Source organism: Eretmochelys imbricata, chromosome 6, assembly GCF_965152235.1.
Source record: "Eretmochelys imbricata isolate rEreImb1 chromosome 6, rEreImb1.hap1, whole genome shotgun sequence".
Taxonomy (NCBI): Eukaryota; Metazoa; Chordata; order Testudines; family Cheloniidae; genus Eretmochelys; species Eretmochelys imbricata.
Window position 1 is genome coordinate 131,077,769 of NC_135577.1, and position 17,138 is coordinate 131,094,906.

At 42.0% G+C, this 17,138-nt stretch overlaps 1 protein-coding gene across 1 annotated transcript in view; it reads right to left on the reverse strand.

Annotated features, from left to right (window-relative positions):
- Positions 1 to 726: 726 nt before the first annotated feature.
- TOGARAM1 (TOG array regulator of axonemal microtubules 1) overlaps positions 727 to 17,138 on the reverse strand; it is an 84,144-nt gene continuing 67,732 nt past the window's right edge. Inside the window, exons 19-22 of the mRNA XM_077819722.1 lie at positions 14,463 to 14,652; positions 8,806 to 9,025; positions 7,213 to 7,299; positions 727 to 1,898 (exon numbers count right to left, since the gene is read on the reverse strand). Coding sequence (XP_077675848.1) covers positions 1,645 to 1,898; positions 7,213 to 7,299; positions 8,806 to 9,025; positions 14,463 to 14,652 — 751 coding nt within the window. The 3' untranslated portion in view covers positions 727 to 1,644. The remainder of the gene's footprint in view (positions 1,899 to 7,212; positions 7,300 to 8,805; positions 9,026 to 14,462; positions 14,653 to 17,138) is intronic.

The following is a 17,138-nucleotide window of genomic DNA, read 5'->3' on the forward strand; positions in this document are numbered from 1 at the left end:
TGATTCCCAACATTGTTTGCTTTTTTGACTGCCGCTGCACATTCAGTGTATGTTTTCACAGAACTGTCCACAGTGACTCCAAGATCTCTCTCGAGTGGTAACAGCTAATTCAGACCCCATCATTTTTGTTGTTTCTGTACAGTACCTAACAATGAGCCCCCATCGGTGACTGGGGACCCTAACTGCTACAATGCAAATACTAATAGCAGTTAAAGGAACATTCAGATGGCTGTATGTACAACTGGCAGTGAATGATGTGTGGCCAGTAGGCTCATACTCTTCCTTGCTCCCACTCCCCTTGGAAGTAAACATTCATTAAGAGCTGAGAGGCTTGTGCTAAGGAGCTAAAGGTGGGGAATGAAAATCCTGTCAGAAATAATATCTACAACTAATTTTCCACACTTAATTTAGCTCCAGCTATATCTGTAACTGAAGTGGACACAAAAGAACTATTTGTACGGTTTCCTTGAGCTCACAATTTGAGGCGGAAAATACAGTTTTACACTTTTAACCATCTTAACTTTTTAGCACTATTTGCCCATGAAACAGAACCTTGCTTCATGGTAACATTCATCCTCTCATGATACCCAGTGTAAACCAGAACTTTACAGATAACACTAGTCTTTGTTGTATGTTTAGTTGTCCATAAATGATTTTGTTTTTGCATCCAACAAAGGGAGAGTGTTTTTGAGTGAAATATCATCATGTCACACTTTTACAGAAATAAATCCATTTATTTTTTATAACATTCCTTTTTCTTTTTAAAATGAGTACAGTACCTGTAGCCGGAGAACTCTGAAAAAAGCTATTGAAGACGTGGCACTATGTTGTTGAGAATTACACACCTGGGCTGAGAGATAACACCTTTATAAATATTTGACAGATAAAGATTAAATTTAGTGTTTTTAAACAAAACTACGGAAGTTACATTCACCACCTGGAAATTTTTTTTTTAAGACAAATGTGTATTTCAAAATCTGTAAAAAGTTCCTAAATTTTTTTTGTCATCATGCTTCATTATAACCTGTTAAAATTTTACATCTGTGCAGCTGATTATGCCCAACTGTCGAACAAATGTTACATCAATGTAACAGGAGCAATAGTAAGCTAATACTGCACAATCATAAGTGGACTGATTTAAGAAATACATATTTTTCACAAATGTCACAGAAACCCCTGTTCTTGGTACCATATACATCACTCAAGGATTTTTTTCCACTTACGTAAGTAAGGCTAAGTGAGAAAACATGTCAGAACATGATTACATAATAAAAAGTATATTATTCATTACAAATTTCATATTTATTATTACATACAGGGTACTGTGCTGTAATTTCTAAAGAAGAGTGCAAATGAGCAGGACTGACTTCTCTTTAAAGACCTTAGATACTTCCATGTGGCCTGCAAGCAACACTGGTGAGGACAGTTCATGAGTGTTATACTGATTTGGTGTACATGTGCTGGCTCAGGACAGTGGGGTGCTCTACAGGTTGTCAATAAAGGCAGCCATTCTAGTTTTCTACATGAAAGTGCAGGCACTGTGAAAAGCAACTTTAGAACTGTTTCACTTGTCTTCATGTAAACAGGTATCAGTCTGTCATATAGTGTATGTATTGACTGAGCTACACACACACCCCGTTTATTTTAGGTAGCTATATCAAGAAATTCTTCTAAATTCTTTTTGATGTGTGGTGGCTGAGATGCAGCCTGGATTAACAGGCTTTGACCCATTTGTGCAAAAAGTGCTTTTGATAATTTAGCTGTAGCTGTCCGAATATTTCCTCCAGCTCCCGGTAGCGAGCCACTGTTTGTCATGTTTCCTAAGAGATGCCATAGGACAACTAAAACTTTCTGCTCTATAGCATGAGGCTTCCGTGGGTATAGCTCCATAACAAGATCTGAAAGAATTAAGAGAACACAATACAACTGTAATTACCATGTTGTAGTATATTATTTGTATTTTCTTTGCAAATACCATGACCTCTGTGAATCCAATTTAAATAGTATCGCTTGACAATCATCTCCCCCTCAGAGGCTTTTTAAAAGTTATATCCATCTAGCAGAAGTTAATAATTGTAACCATTCATTAAAAAATAATGTCAGATAAACCTAGAAAAGGAGGATACATTTTGAGGTTTGGTTGTTATAACTTCCTTTTCTCATCATTATGTATCAGTATTGCAGTGTGCGTGTTAGGATAACTGACAGAGCGCTGGACAACGGCAGCTGTACCAGCATGCTGATCAGTGGGTCACCAATTAAATCACTCCCAAGTAAACCTCAGCAGTAAAGCTGGGTCTAATTGATAGATTGGGATGGTCCCAGGAGAGCCCCAACAGCTAATTAGCCCATTACTAAAGAGGTAGAAAAGGCATAGGAAGGAAGCGCTCAAAGAGAAAGAAAGACTGCCAGGTTTTTCAGGTTCAGAGCCCAGAGAGATCTCTAAGCAGAAAGATATCTTCTCTCCACCTGTCTTGGCTCACTGAGCTGAGCTAAGGAGTGTATGCTTTTATCAATACAGATCTGCAGAAGTTGGTAAGGGTGCTGGGGAGAACACTATCAATAAATCACACCAGACGTTTTACAAGAGGAAGGTCTCTGAGTAGTTTGTGGCTAGAAGACAGAGGAGTGAGGTGATGCTGTCACTCTAACCCACTTGTTCTGTTCTAGGCCTGGGAGGCCTGGCAGGGGTGCTCCAAAAAAGCGAGGCTCAAAAGCGGCGAATTATTGGCTTGATTGAAGGTAAGGGACTCCAAGCGTTGCTGTCACGGAGGCAGAGAGCCCAGTGCACCGGAGCAATGCCTGGGACGGAGTCCCACGAAGGGGTGGATAGCAGGCATCAATATACACTTAACATTATTAGCTCATGTATAATTACTAAGGGGTTGTGCTCCTCTACTGGCAAGGGGCCACACAAGGCAGTCAAGACCGGCTGAGGACTGGTTTTGACCGGTTCCTCATGTCCGACACTGACCGATAGTAACTGTCTGCACGAGAAAGCGTTCTTCCCTAGCTAGGCCGTCATCACAGAGTCTTCCACACTCCCTTACACCACTCTTCTGAGAAACCTGACAGAGTTCCACACATTCTGCAACACTTGGGCATAACAGATAGAACTAAAAACACTGTGGCAGTACAGAGGCCCTCTAATATAAATACCCATAAATAAAATAATTTCCCTACTTAAGATTTAACAACTTCAAAGCATAAATATTACAGGCATATTTTCATCTCGTCACCAGAATGGATAGCTATATAGTGCCATTAATTTTACTAGATCACCACCACCACGGCGAAAAAAAAACACACAACCTGATACACAAATGTGCTGGAAATTCAGCTTCATATGTAAAATGTATAAGAAAGGCCATACTGGGTCAGACCAAAGGTCCATCTAGCCCAGTATTCTGTCTTCTGACAGTGGCCAATGCCAGATACTTCAGCGGGAATGAACAGAACAGATAACTATCAAGTGATCCATCCCCTGTCATCCAATCCCAGCTTCTCACAGTCAGAGACTTGGAATACCCAGAGCATGGGGTTGCGTCTGTGACCATCTAAGCTAATAGCAGGGGTCTCAAAGTTCTGACAACAAAAATTACTATATGACCCCAGGAGGGTGGGCTGAAGCCTGAGCTCCACCACCCCTAGCAAGGGGGCCAAAGTCCAAGCCCAGCCTCCTGGACAGCGGGGCCAAAGACACTTTAGCAAAGCTTTTGACACCGTCTCCCACAGTATTCTTGCCAGCAAGTTAAAGAAGTATGGGCTGGATGAATGGACTATAAGGTGGATAGAAAGCTGGCTAGATTGCCGGGCTCAACAGGTAGTGATCAATGGCTCCATGTCTAGTTGGCAGCCAGTATCAAGTAGAGCGCCCCAAAGGTCGGTCCTCGGGCCGGTTTTGTTCAATATCTTTATAAATGATCTGGAGGATGGTGTGGATTGCACCCTCAGCAAGTTTGCAGATGACACTAAACTGAGAGGAGAGGTAGATGTGCTGGAGGGTAGGGATAGGATACAGAGGGCCCTAGACAATTAGAGGATTGGGCCAAAAGAAATCTGATGAGGTTCAACAAGGACAAGTGCAGAGTTCTGCACTTAGGACGGAAGAATCCCATGCACCGCTACAGACTAGGGACCAAATGGCTCGGCAGCAGTTCGGCAGAAAAGGACCTAGGGGTTATAGTGGACGAGAAGCTGGATATGAGTCAACAGTGTGCCCTTGTTGCCAAGAAGGCCAATGGCATTTTGGGCTGTATAAGTAGGGGCACTGCCAGCAGATCGAGGGACGTGATCCTTCCCCTCTATTCGACATTGGTGAGGCCTCATCTGGAGTACTGTGTCCAGTTTTGGGCCCCACACTACAAGAATGATGTAGACAAATTGGAGCGAGTCCAGCGGAGGGCAACAAAAATGATTAGGGGACTGGAACACATGACTTCTGAGGAGAGGCTGAGGGAACTGGGATTGTTTAGTCTGCGGAAGAGAAGAATGAGGGGGGATTTGATAGCTGCTTTCAACTACTTGAAAGGGGGTTCCAAAGAGGATGGCTCTAGACTGTTCTCAGTGGTAGCAGATGACAGAACGAGGAGTAATGGTCTCAAGTTGCAGTGGGAGAAGTTTAGGTTGGATATTAGGAAAAACTTTTTCACTAGGAGGGTGGTGAAAAACTGGAATGCGATACCTAGGGAGGTGGTAGAATCTCCTTCCTTAGAAGTCTTTAAGGTCAGGCTTGACAAAGCCCTGGCTGGGATAATTCAGTTGGGGATTGGTCCTGCTTTGAGCAGGGGGTTGGACTAGATGACCTCCTGAGGTCCCTTCCAACCCTGATATTCTATGAAAAGTCTGAGCCCCATCATTCAGGGCAGAAGTCCTTGGACTTCAGCTTTGATCCCAAGCAGTGGGGCTCAGGCTTTGGTTTCCAGCCAGGGTGGTGGGGCTCAGACCTTGGCTTCAGTCTCAAGCCCTAGCAAGTCTGAGGCCAGCCCTGGTGACCCCATTGAAATGGGGTCCTGACCCACAGTTTGAGAACCGCTGGATTAGTCTAATGATCTCCCACCTCCTTTAGAGTAGTGATAACAAAAGATAATTCAGCCAGATATTCATGATTATACTTATGCAACACCCATCTCCCCCTCTCATTTCGTATTAAAGAATATAATCTCAAACTGTAGTACAAGCTTTAGGTGTTTTGTTATAGGTGATAGGAAATGTACAGCCAATTTGAAACTATACTCCTAAACTATTAAACGTGATGTGGCACCACAATGAAGCTATAAGAGACATTATCTGCCCAATTGGTATATGAACACTGAGGGGGCAACATTTAAATCTGATTTTCAGCCATGTTGAAAATCTGGTCATTATGGAGAGCATAATTAATTAATCTTAGTTAGGTAACAATTGGCTTGGGTGTTGCTGTTATCACTGCTATTGTCATTTATCTTCCTAACAATATTTTAACAATGTTAGTGAGAAGATCTAGAAATGTGAATCCAGCCATACACAAGACAACTGTTTCCAGGGTGAGGTACACTTACAAGTCTATTCTGTCTAAATCATCATGTCCAGGGCATCTATCTAATACATTATTTTAAAAAAAATAATATGCTACTAGATTAAGATCCAGTAACAGAGTGTGCTGACCCCTTTCAGAGGAAATGCAGCCCACTATGCCTGTTACTGGGCCTGGGTCTCCTGTAGCATGAGGCAGTGTGATATCTTTCGTCTTCAAGGACTGTGCAATAACAGGCTGAGAGCAAGGCCTGCTGTGAAAACTAGTAAGATATAAAAGCCAAACCACTGTGTCAACGGGAGAAAGACTTGGAAGAGAGAACAGTCTCTCTGCAGGCAAATCTGAAGAAGAACAGCCATGGCTGCAGTTTTCTCCTGACAGGGGCCTCGGGAATAAGTCTACAAAGGTCTATGGTCAGAAGCTGGTAAAAGGGCTAGCCATGAGGGGTGGAAGGACTCTTCCCATACCCTAGTGAAAGGACTGTGGAGACCCTCTGCAGCTAAGGGGTAGAAGACTGTTGCAAACCTGATACAAGAGAGGAAGGAGAGTTACTCACCCTGAGCATTAATTGTAGTTCTTCCCAGCCAATGGGAGTGCAGAGCCAGTGCTTGGGGCATGGGTAGTGCACAGAGTCCCGTGGCCTCCCTGCCTAGGAGCCAGACCTGCTGCTGGCTGCTTCCAGGGCACAGCGTGGTGTCAGAACAGGTAGGGACTAGCCTGTCTTAACCGGGCAGCACCACTGATGGGACTTTTAACAGCCCGTCGGTGGTTCTGACCAGAGCCGCCGCAACCCAGTGCCTTACATTCTGCAGTTTCTCGTTGGAGTCTGTTTTTGAAGTTTTTTTGTTGAAGAATTGCCACTTTTAAGTCTGTTATTGAGTGCCAAGGGAGCAGTCGGAGAACACTTCAAGCTCCCTGGACACTCAATAACAGACTTAAAAGTGGCAATTCTTCACCAAAAAAACTTCAAAAACAGACTCCAACGAGAAACTGCAGAACTGGAATTAATTTGCTAACTGGACACCATCAAATTAGGCCTGAATAAAGACTGGGAGTGGATGGGTCATTACGAAAACTAAAAACTAATTCTCCCATGCTAACGTCCCCCTACTGTTATTCACACCTTCTTGTCAACTATTTGAAATGGGCCACCCTGATTACCACTACAAAAGTGATTTTTCCTCATGTTGATAATAGCCCACTTTAATGGAATTGTCTCATTAGAATTGGTAAGGCAACCCCCATCTTTTCATGTACTATGTATATATATCTTCCTACTGTATTTTCCACTGCATGCATCTGATGAAGTGGGTTGTAGCCCACGGAAGCTTATGCCCTAATGAATTTGTTAGTCTCCAAGGTGCCACAAGTACTCTTCGTTGTTTTTGCTAATACAGACTAACACGGCTACCACTCTGCCGTTTAGGTTATTATATGGCCCCCTTTGCAGGAGTATCTGACCAACTAATGTGTCTGCTCCTTTGGCTTAAAAATACTATTTCTTCTGACAGAGAACATGCAGCATGAGAATCACTGCATAAGCCATGCGCATGATTTCTGTGGCTGCAGGGCATGTGTGCCAAATGCGATACTCTTGTTGTTGTGACAAACATAACCACTTGCATCAAGAAGTGAGTTAGGCGAATGAAAATGGAATACAAGTAAAAGTGAATTTGCAAAGCAATATGTAACTTTACCAGCAAGCTTTTCAGTCATGTCTTGTTTTGCTTTTCCATTCAAAAACTGGGCTTTTGTGCAGAATGGTTGGAGAAGCAAGTAATTATCTAAATTCAAAGAATAAAAAATGTTAAAAACCATCAGAATAATCACGTTTATACAACAGTAAAGTATGTAGGCAAGTTAAAACGACTTTATAAAATAAAATCTTCAGTTCAGTGAAAAAAAACTTTCTACCTTAAGTCACTTTGGTTCAGCAGTTTTATTTTAATAAATTCTGAAGATCAAAGAATTATTTTAACTTGTGAATTTTTATGAATAGCTACAAGAGAACTGATTTCTTGTAAGGACTAACTACTACATTACTGCAGAGTTAGAAATGTACATGGCAGCTAAGGCCACGAACATCTACATTACTGCCCATTGGCCTAGTCCTCAAAGTTGCTTAACACTTTTAAATGCTATAAAAGCCATTACAGTTAGGGGCACTCAGCCATCTCAGCAGGTGTTCCTCAATTTGCAGGACTGGGCCCTTCCTGACTTATATAAATTGACTTACAGCAACATTGTTGCATCATTTTATGTGCTGTGTAGGATTGATCAGGGCAAACAGCCTAAGAGATGTGAATGTGCAAAGTGAAAAAGGTAATGGATAGCCTCTGTTTTTTCACACTTCCTAACAGTCACCAAAGTCAATCTATGCTTAGCATATCAATATAGTCAGGCCTTGGCTACACTTACAGATGTACAGCGCTGAGAGTTAAACCCACCTTCGTACCGCTGAGTAGGGAAAGCGCTGCAGTCTGTCCACACTGACAGCTGCCAGCGCACTGTGGTGTTCACATTTGCAGCTGCCTTGGGAGCGGTGCATTATGGGCAGCTATCCCAGCATTCAAGTGGCTGCAACGTGCTTTTCAAATGGGGGGGGGGTGGAGTGTGACAGGGAGCATGGGGGGAGAGAGAGTGTGGGTTTTTGGGGTGCTGAGAATGCGTCCGCTTGCTGTCCTGTAAGTACAGGCCCCGCTCCCTCCCGCGCCTCTCTCTCTCACTCACTGAAAGCAAACGGCATAGATAGATAAGATAAGCAGCTTTCAGAAACAGACCCCCCCCCCTTCAAGCAAACATTAGCTGTCAGCACTCCAAACGGAGCCCCCCTGCCTGCCTCTCACTCATTCAAAGCAAACAGCAGCTGTGTGTTTTTTTTGATAAGCAGCCCCCCTCCGAAACTGAGCTTTGAAACGGCACTTCCGTGTCCAGAGTTCACAACAAAACAAGAGAGGACGCTTCAATTAAAAGGATTATGGGGAGTTTCCGGAGGTCAGAGTGTATTAACAATATTCCCCGTTTACACTGGAACTGGAGCGTCTCAGCCAATGCGCAACAGTTGTTAATCCTCTCGGAGGTGGAGTACCAGCAGCGCTGTAGCCGCGGAGACACAGCGCTGTACGTGCCTTGCCAGTGTGGATGGGGGGTGAGGTACAGCGCTCTGGGTGGCTTTACTGCACTGTAACTTGCAAGTGTAGCCAAGGCCTCAAACCTCCTACCCACCACACACATACAATGGCTTGATAGGAACAGTTTTATAAAGACTGGCTACTTCAACAGTTAATTACCTAAATGTTGACAAAGAGCTTGAATAACATTTGTGGCAGCAGCATAGATCCCTGGATTCTTGGAGTTCAGGTTGTTGTCTACCATGGCTGGAATCAACATGTTGATAACAGGTGATAAGTTATCTTTCAGCAAAGGAATCATCTTGTACATTGTCTCTAGAGCTACCTGATTTACTTTGCTGTTGGAGTCATGTAAGCGAGACTTGAAAGCGTCAAAGATCTGAAAAAAGCATACAAATATCACAGGAGTTAGAGAAGTTTCATGTTTTCTCACACATTATATGAGTAACTTGAGTGGTACATTTTACCCAAACAAAACTTTGATGTGCAGTCATCTGGGATTATATCCTTTTTACCAAGGTAAAATGGAGTTTGATATTTTTATACTGTATAGAGTTCAATTTTATCTCAGTTCATATGTAGTCTAGTCATTCCCAGACAACACAATAAGGTTAAACTAGCCTTCTGTAACTTTTGATCTGATAGCCGTATTTTCTGTGCTACTGTTGTTTTTAAACAAGGCTACCCATTGAAATAGACTGAATCCCTAGATTTTGCATGAGAAGAATAGAGCATCCCCCTCCCATAGCATTTCAGAGACATGTCTGTGCAGTGTTAACACCATGGGGCCTTGATCTATGATTTCAACCCCTACGTGCTACCACAACACAAATGATAAAGAATAAGTACGCCAAAGGGGTTTTTGCCTTCCTGAAGCAAAGACAAAACAGAAACAATAACTATTTCTATTTATAGACTTTTAAGGCCAGAAGAGACTATTATGATCATCTAGTCCAGTGGTTCTCAACAAGGGATGTGTGTACCCCTCGGAGTACGCCAAGGGCTTCCTCATCTAGACATTTGCTTAATTTTACAACAGGCTACATAAAAAGCACTAGCAAAGTCAATACAAACTAAAATTTCATAAAGACACGTACTTGTTTATACTGCTTTCTATACCGTACACTGAAATGTAAGTACAATATTTATATTCCAATTGATTTATTTTATAATTATATGGTAAAAATGAGAAAGCACGCAATTTTTCAGTAATGTGTGCTGTGACGCATTTGTATTGTTATGGCTGATTTTGTAAGCAAGTAGTTTTTAAGTGAAACTTGTGGGTACACAAGACAAATCAGACTCCTGAAAGGTGTACAGTAGTCTGGAAACGTTGAGAGCCACTGTTCTAGTCTGACCTCCTGTATAACACAGGCCATACACAGAACCTCACTTAGTAATTTCTGTATCAAACGCACAATTTTTGTTTGAGCTAAAGCGTCTCTGTGACAGAACAGCCAACTTGTGGGTGACCCATAACAACTTAACAAGAGGCACCGAAATGTAATCAAGACAGTCTACTTGTATGTGGATTTCAAAGAGATGTGCTAGACCAGAATTGTTAACCCATTTATTTGCAGTAATAGAAATCAAGGGTAGATGCTAAATGTATGTGTCTGTGTTTACCTGTATCTTGTTAGAAGCTTAACAATGATCTAATTAGCTGTAGATGCTAAATCCTGCTCCTCTCTTATAATTAGGGCTGTCAAGCGATTACAAAAATTAATTGTGATTAATCGCACTTTTAAACAATAGAATACCATTTATTTAAATATTTTTGGATGTTTTCTACATTTTCAAATATATTAATTTCAATTACAACACAGAACACAAAGTGTACAGTGCTCACTTTATATTTATTTTTTATTACAAATATTTGTGCTATAAAAAACAAAATAAATAGTATTTTTCAAAAAAAAAAACAGGAGTACTTGTGGCACCTTAGAGGCTAATAAATTATTTTTCAATTCACCCCATACAAGTACTGTAATACAATCTCTTTATGATGAAAGTTGAATGTACAAATGTAGAATTATGTACAAAAAAACTACATTCAAAAATAAAACAATGTAAAACTTTAGAGCCTACTAGTTCACTCAGTCATACCTCTTGTTCAGTCAGTCACTCAGACAAACAAGTTTGTTTACATTTTCAGGAGATAATGCTGCCTGCTTCTTGTTTACAATGTCACCTGAAAGAGACAGGCGTTACAAGATATTTACGTGCCAGATGCGTTAAAGATTCATATGTCCCTTCATGCTTCAGCCCCATTCTAGAGGACGTGTCCATGCTAATGAGGGGTTCTGCTCGATAACTATCCAAAGCAGTGCAGACCGATGCATGTTCACTTTCATCATCTGAGTCAGATGCCACCAGCAGAAGGCTGATTTTCTTTTTTGGTGGTTCGGGTTCTGCAGTTTCCGCATCAAAGTGCTGCTCTTTTAAGACTTCTGAAAGTATGCTCCACACCTCATCCCTCTCAGATTTTGGAAGGCACTTCAGATTCTTAACCTTGGGTCGAGTGTTGTAGCTATCTTTAGAAATCTCACATTGGTACCTTGTTTGCGTTTTGTGAAATCTGCAGTGAAAGTGTTCTTAAAATGAGCACCATGTGCTGGGTCATCATCCAAGACTGCTATAACATGAAATATAGGCAGAAAGTGGGTAAAACAGAGCAGGAGACATACTATTCTCTCCCAAGGAGTTCAGTCACAAATTTAATGAACACATTTTTTTAACAAGCATCATCAGCATGGAAGCATGTCCTCTGGAATGGTGGCCGAAGCACGAAGGGGCATACGAATATTTAGCATATCTGGCATGTAAATATCTTGCAGTGCTGAGTGCCATGCGAATGCCTGTTCTCACTTTCAGGTGACACTGTAAATAAGAAGCTGGCAGCACTATCTCCCATAAATGTAAACAAACGTATTTCTTAGTGATTGGCTGAACAAGAAGTAGGACTGACTGGACTTGTAGGCTCTAAAGTTTTACATTGTTTTGGTTTTGAGTGCAGTTACGTAAGAAAAAAAAATCTACATTTGTAAGTTGTACTTTCAAGATAAAGAGATTGCATTATGGTATTGTATGAGGTGAACTGAAAAATACTATTTCTTTTGTTTATCTTTTTACAGTGCAAATACTTGTAATGAAAATATAAAGTGAGCACCGTACACTGTGTAGTCTATGTTGGAATTGAAATCAACATATTTGAAAATGTAGAAAAACATCCAAAATATTTAATAAATTTCAATTGGTATTCTATTGTTTAACAGTGCGATTAAAACTGCCATTAATTACGATTAATTTTTTGAGTTAATTGCGTGAGTTAACTGCGATTAATCGACAGCCCTACTTATAATGCTTCATTACTGTATTCTATTGACTCCAAGATCAGAAGAGGACATTAGCATTTAGATGGAACTTGTGGTATAGTAATATTATTGTCCTAATCTCTCCTTGAAACCTGTAATTCCACACAGTAAACCACTTGTGATCTGTCTTGTTAGTTTGAATGGCTAATTGCCTTATGTGAATGAATGCAACTAGTTTACCTGTGTATGCACAGGAAATACAAGATTAGCATCATAGTAACAATCTGCACTGCCTATTCTTCCTTGGGAAAGGTCCTGCTATGATAAAGGTCATGCTTGTCAGCTTGGTAGGGAGTTATAAAGAAAACTCATGTTCAACTGGTTTTCTACCTTGACCCCCCAAGTCCTTTTCAGAGTCACTGCATTCCAAGATACAGTCCCCATTCTTTGTTCCTAGATGCTTTACATTCTTACAACTAGCTGTATTAAAATCCATATTGTACAAATGCATATTGTACAAATGAACTGTGGGAATGAAGAAAAATATATGTGCTTTGTAGTTTAAGTAACAAAGGGTTAAATTAGTTTAAAAAAAACAAACGTGGTTATGTAGGTCATGTAAAGTGCAGTTGTGGGAAAGCCTTGAAAGTATGCAGCTTAATTGAAAAATAGGACCTGAGAGTTAACTGATAAGATAGAAGGAAGAAGAGGCCCAAATTATCAGGAATAGTTAATAATAAGGAAAGATTGTGTGAGTTGAACCAGCAATGACCCCAAACCACCAAAACCTGGGTTTTAGCTAGTCAGCCATTAGCAGTGACCTCACTTATTTGTTAATGGCTATAAAAGGATAAGCTCTTGAAGGGTTCACTGCTAATACTTGACCAAATTGGAGCTGGCCATGGCTTAGCTCTTTTGTAAGTATTTTGATCAAATGTTATAAATGTTTTGTTACAGTTTGAATGCAGTAGTTGCCTACTATTTAGACTATTAGATGTATTTAGAACAATTGTAAAAATATCATTCAGACTTTGGATTTAACAGAGGAATTTATGGTTAAGATAGTAATATAGTAAACCACCAGACACTAATATCTATAATGATAAATTCCAACGAGAACCCACCTTACCAAGCAATCCAGAATGATCTGTATAACTGACCTAACCCCATCATTATTTACCATTCTAACCATTTTTATGTCATTTGCAAATTTTACCAGCAATGGTTCTGTATTTTCTTCTAGATCATTGATCAGGATACTGAATAGCATTGGGCCAAGAACTGATCCATGCAGGACTCCATTAAAAGTAAAGGGATTCTGCTAGGGTTTTAACCTAATCTATTCTAGGCTGCTATTTTCCCCCTAAAAAATGGCATTCCTGAGAAAGTAGACTGGATGCAGCTACCGCATTGATACTAACAAATTAACTCTTGGAAAAAAACAGAAATAGACCTCTTCTCCTTTAAGTCCCCAAACAAGAGTGAGTGAGACTTTCCAGAACTATGCTGAACAGATACTACAGAGGAAAGCTGAGGGAAGTCTGGCAGTTGCTGATGTGGAGGAATTTGGGGGAAAGGGGTGGTGGCTGACATCTCTACTGAGACAGATTAAGGTTGTGGAGTGGTGTCTTGTTTGGTGATTGTTCTAGTGATGAGGTGGGCGTCTTTGGGGGGATGTAATAAATGGTGTGGCATATCAGATGCATTAACTTTTCATTTCCTTGCTTTTTGCATTTTGTATAAATTATGCTCTGTACAGAGCAACCTTAATTCACACATAACACAGGGTTTTGGGGGTACTAATTTTGATTGTATGTCTCTCTTTTACCTTTTATGTTTTCCTTACTTTTTAGAGTTAAGATCTTCAGGCAGGTATCATATCTTCCTTTATACGATGCCTAGCACAATTATGCCCTGATCCAAATTGAAATAAGTAAGCCACTGCAAAGATTGCTTAAACTGCTCAGGAGTTCTTTAGACTGATGCAGTCTATGGCTTCCTAAAATAAGATTTGGTAAAAGGCTCACACAGTGGTGGCAGAATTGTAATAAAAAGAAAACAAGAGAAAATCCAAACTGGGCAATAGATTTTTGTTTAACTCACACAAAGATTTAACATGGAATTAAGATAAGAATAAAACCATAATAATTGGAAAAAATACTCCAGGATTAATTCTGCAATCAGGTCTTTGGCCTTCCCCAGTCTTTCCAATCCCTTCTTTTTCAACCTCTACCTAAGACACAGCTCTAAGCCTCTCTCTTTTCCCATCTGTTTCCAACTATTTTAGGACCTCGCCATCTCCTCGTTAGCAAGGCCTGACCTACTCCCCACTTGCTCTAGGACTCTCCTGTTTGTCAGATTTTCATAATAAAAGACCAGACCAATGTTTTTAGTAGTGAGAATCTCTGAAGCAGTACATTCTTATTACCAAGGCTTTTCCTACACAGAATCAGGATGAAGCTTAATGGGCCTTTGAAAGAGGATGTTTTTATATACAGTTACCTTCACAATGTTCGCAACAACGAGGTCTTGATTTTTCTCCGTGTCTGATAACAGTTGTTTAATTCCATTAATTCTGTCCCGAAAGTCTTTTGCATTCAGTAAGCTTGTAATGACCTTAACATATTCTGCACTTTCTAGTGAATTACGAGCAACTGGTTTTCTTGTAATTTCACGTACTTCTGTAATCTCTCTGTTGGGGGGGGAAAAAAGGATTACTGTTATCTGGTTAACATTCAGACCAGCTGGAACAATAGCCTGACGTTAACGGGTAGTCAACTTTCTCAGCTATACAAACATCAAACACTAAATAGAAAAACTTCCTATCAAAGGCATTTGGGCATTTTAAAGTAGGTTATTTAAAATGAACCATTTCTTACCCTACCCGAACTGTGGCTCTTCGAGATGATGTCAGGGTGGATCCAACTGTAAATGCACATGCAAGCAAAATCAGCGTCTGTTGGGGCTGTGCATGCACCCTGTGCTTCCTCGTGCTCCTGTACGAGGGCATAAAGGTCAGAGCACCCAGGGACCTCTGCTCAGTTCCCCCACAACTCACAGCCTGTGTTTGCAGAGGAGTGGGAATGGAGAGCCAATCATGGGATCTGCACTTACGACACCTCTTCAAAAAACCAGAGTTATTGTAGGGTTAGGAACTGTTCATTCTTCGAGTATATGTCATTGCTGATCCCACTGTAGGCAACTGGCAAGCAGTGCCTCTTCTGGGTGGTGGAATGAGGAACATCAGCTGCAGCAGGCAAACAGGGATTGTAGCACTGTTCTTTCAAACTTGCCTGGCAGCTAAGTCCAATGCATAATGATTGACAAAAGTCAGTGGATTACTCCACATTGCCGCCATGCCGATCTCAGAAACTTAGCATATTTCTGAAGTAGGCAGAGGATGTTGCTGGAGCTCTGGTGGAGTAAGCCTTGATCTTCACTGGGAAAGATGTCCTAGCTAATTGGTAACACAGGAAAATACATCATGTTACCCACTTAGATATTCTTTTGAACATCAAATGCAAGTGAGGTGCCTCAGGTAAAAACTTCATATGAATTCATTTGCCAATAGAAACCAGAGCCAAAGCCAAGGTAGATTTTATGCTTATTTAAATATCACCACAGACAAAAGGATTGATAATGGAGCTCAATGACTCCTTGTTGGCAATGGCAGTGAAATACCCCTAATTTGTCATCCTGGAAGATTTCAATACTCATATTGGCAAGGCTGCAGATGCAAAAATCCCAAAACTCATCTCCTCACTAACTCACACTCAGACTGTCACAGGTCATCTCTGGTTCAACAACCCTCACAGCCATTCATAACCTGGATATGATCTGCAGCCTAGATATCAAGATGGAAGACATTATAACACAGGCACAGTCTTGGACAGACCCTCACCTCGTTAAGGCAGTGATCAGAGACCCTCTAGCATCCATGTAACAAGAAAGACCAATGATCTTAATTCAACCATGAAGACTTATGGAGTCCAAGAAATTCCAAAGCCTATTATAGAAGACCAGCACCCCACTCACAGAACAAGGAGTTGAAGGGCTCCCCACTCCAGCCTGTTGTCTCTTGCTGCTTGCAGATTTGCTGTGGCAGGCTCCTTTGATGGGGGTGGGGGGAGGAAGGGCTCGCTATCTGACCTTCCATGACTACAAGGGTTGGGGAGTGGACGGGGAAACGGTTCACCAGCCCTGCAAAACACTCCATAATAAATATGGGATGCTGATGCCAGGGCAAAGGGGGTGAGGGGCAGCGTGGGGGGTGGTTCCTGGGTGAACCATAAGGGACTAGAGCAACAGAAGGAAGGGGGTGTTTGGGGCAACCAGCAGCTGGCAGCATACGGGCTGATCTATTGGGCAGATGGACTTGGGTGTTGACGGCAGCCGAAGGGCACTGGTGGGAGCAAAGGGTGGTGGAGCAGCAGGAGAAGGGGTGAAGAGGGAGTCTGAGGGGAGGCGATGGCGAGTAGGGAAGGTTTTATTGGGGAATGGGGCTCGAGGGGATGGGGAGAAGTGGTGGGGAGGGTTGGCAGGGTGATGTTTTACAGGTATTTATTTGAGGGTTGTGTGATGGTGTGGGTTTATTTCAGGAGATGGGGGTTGGTGTGGCAGAGAAGAGGGATGAGAGGGGGCTATGGCAGGAGGTTTTGTAGGGTTTGGATTTAACTGGGGGGATCAGAGAGGTTGGATGTTTATTTTGGGACGGAGCAGCAGAGGGTTGGATGAGTTTAAGCAGGAGCTGGGTGGAGAGTTGGAAGTTATAGGGGGGGCTATAGGACAGTGGTTGAGGAGAGATGGTGGGATTTGAGGGAGGGACGGATTGGTGGGCTATAGTAGTATACTATAGTAGTAGGGGATGGGCTGTGGGAGGGACAGGTTGGGGGGCTACAGCTGGGAGCACAAGGAGCTGTGGGGCAGTGCTGGTGTCCTCAGCTGGCTGTGTCTGGCTCCCTCCACTGCAGACCGCCCCCACTTTCTCCCCTCCCTGTCTATCTCATTCCTTCCATCCCTCCCTTGCTGGCACCAGCCCCAGCTCCATGCCAAAGCGCAGGGAGGGATGGACTTGCCACCACCACACCAGGGATGGAGCTGGCTCACACGACGCGGGCTGCACTTAGGATGGAAGCTACCCCCTCTAGCCCTACTACCCAGCGCCTACACCCCTTGGAT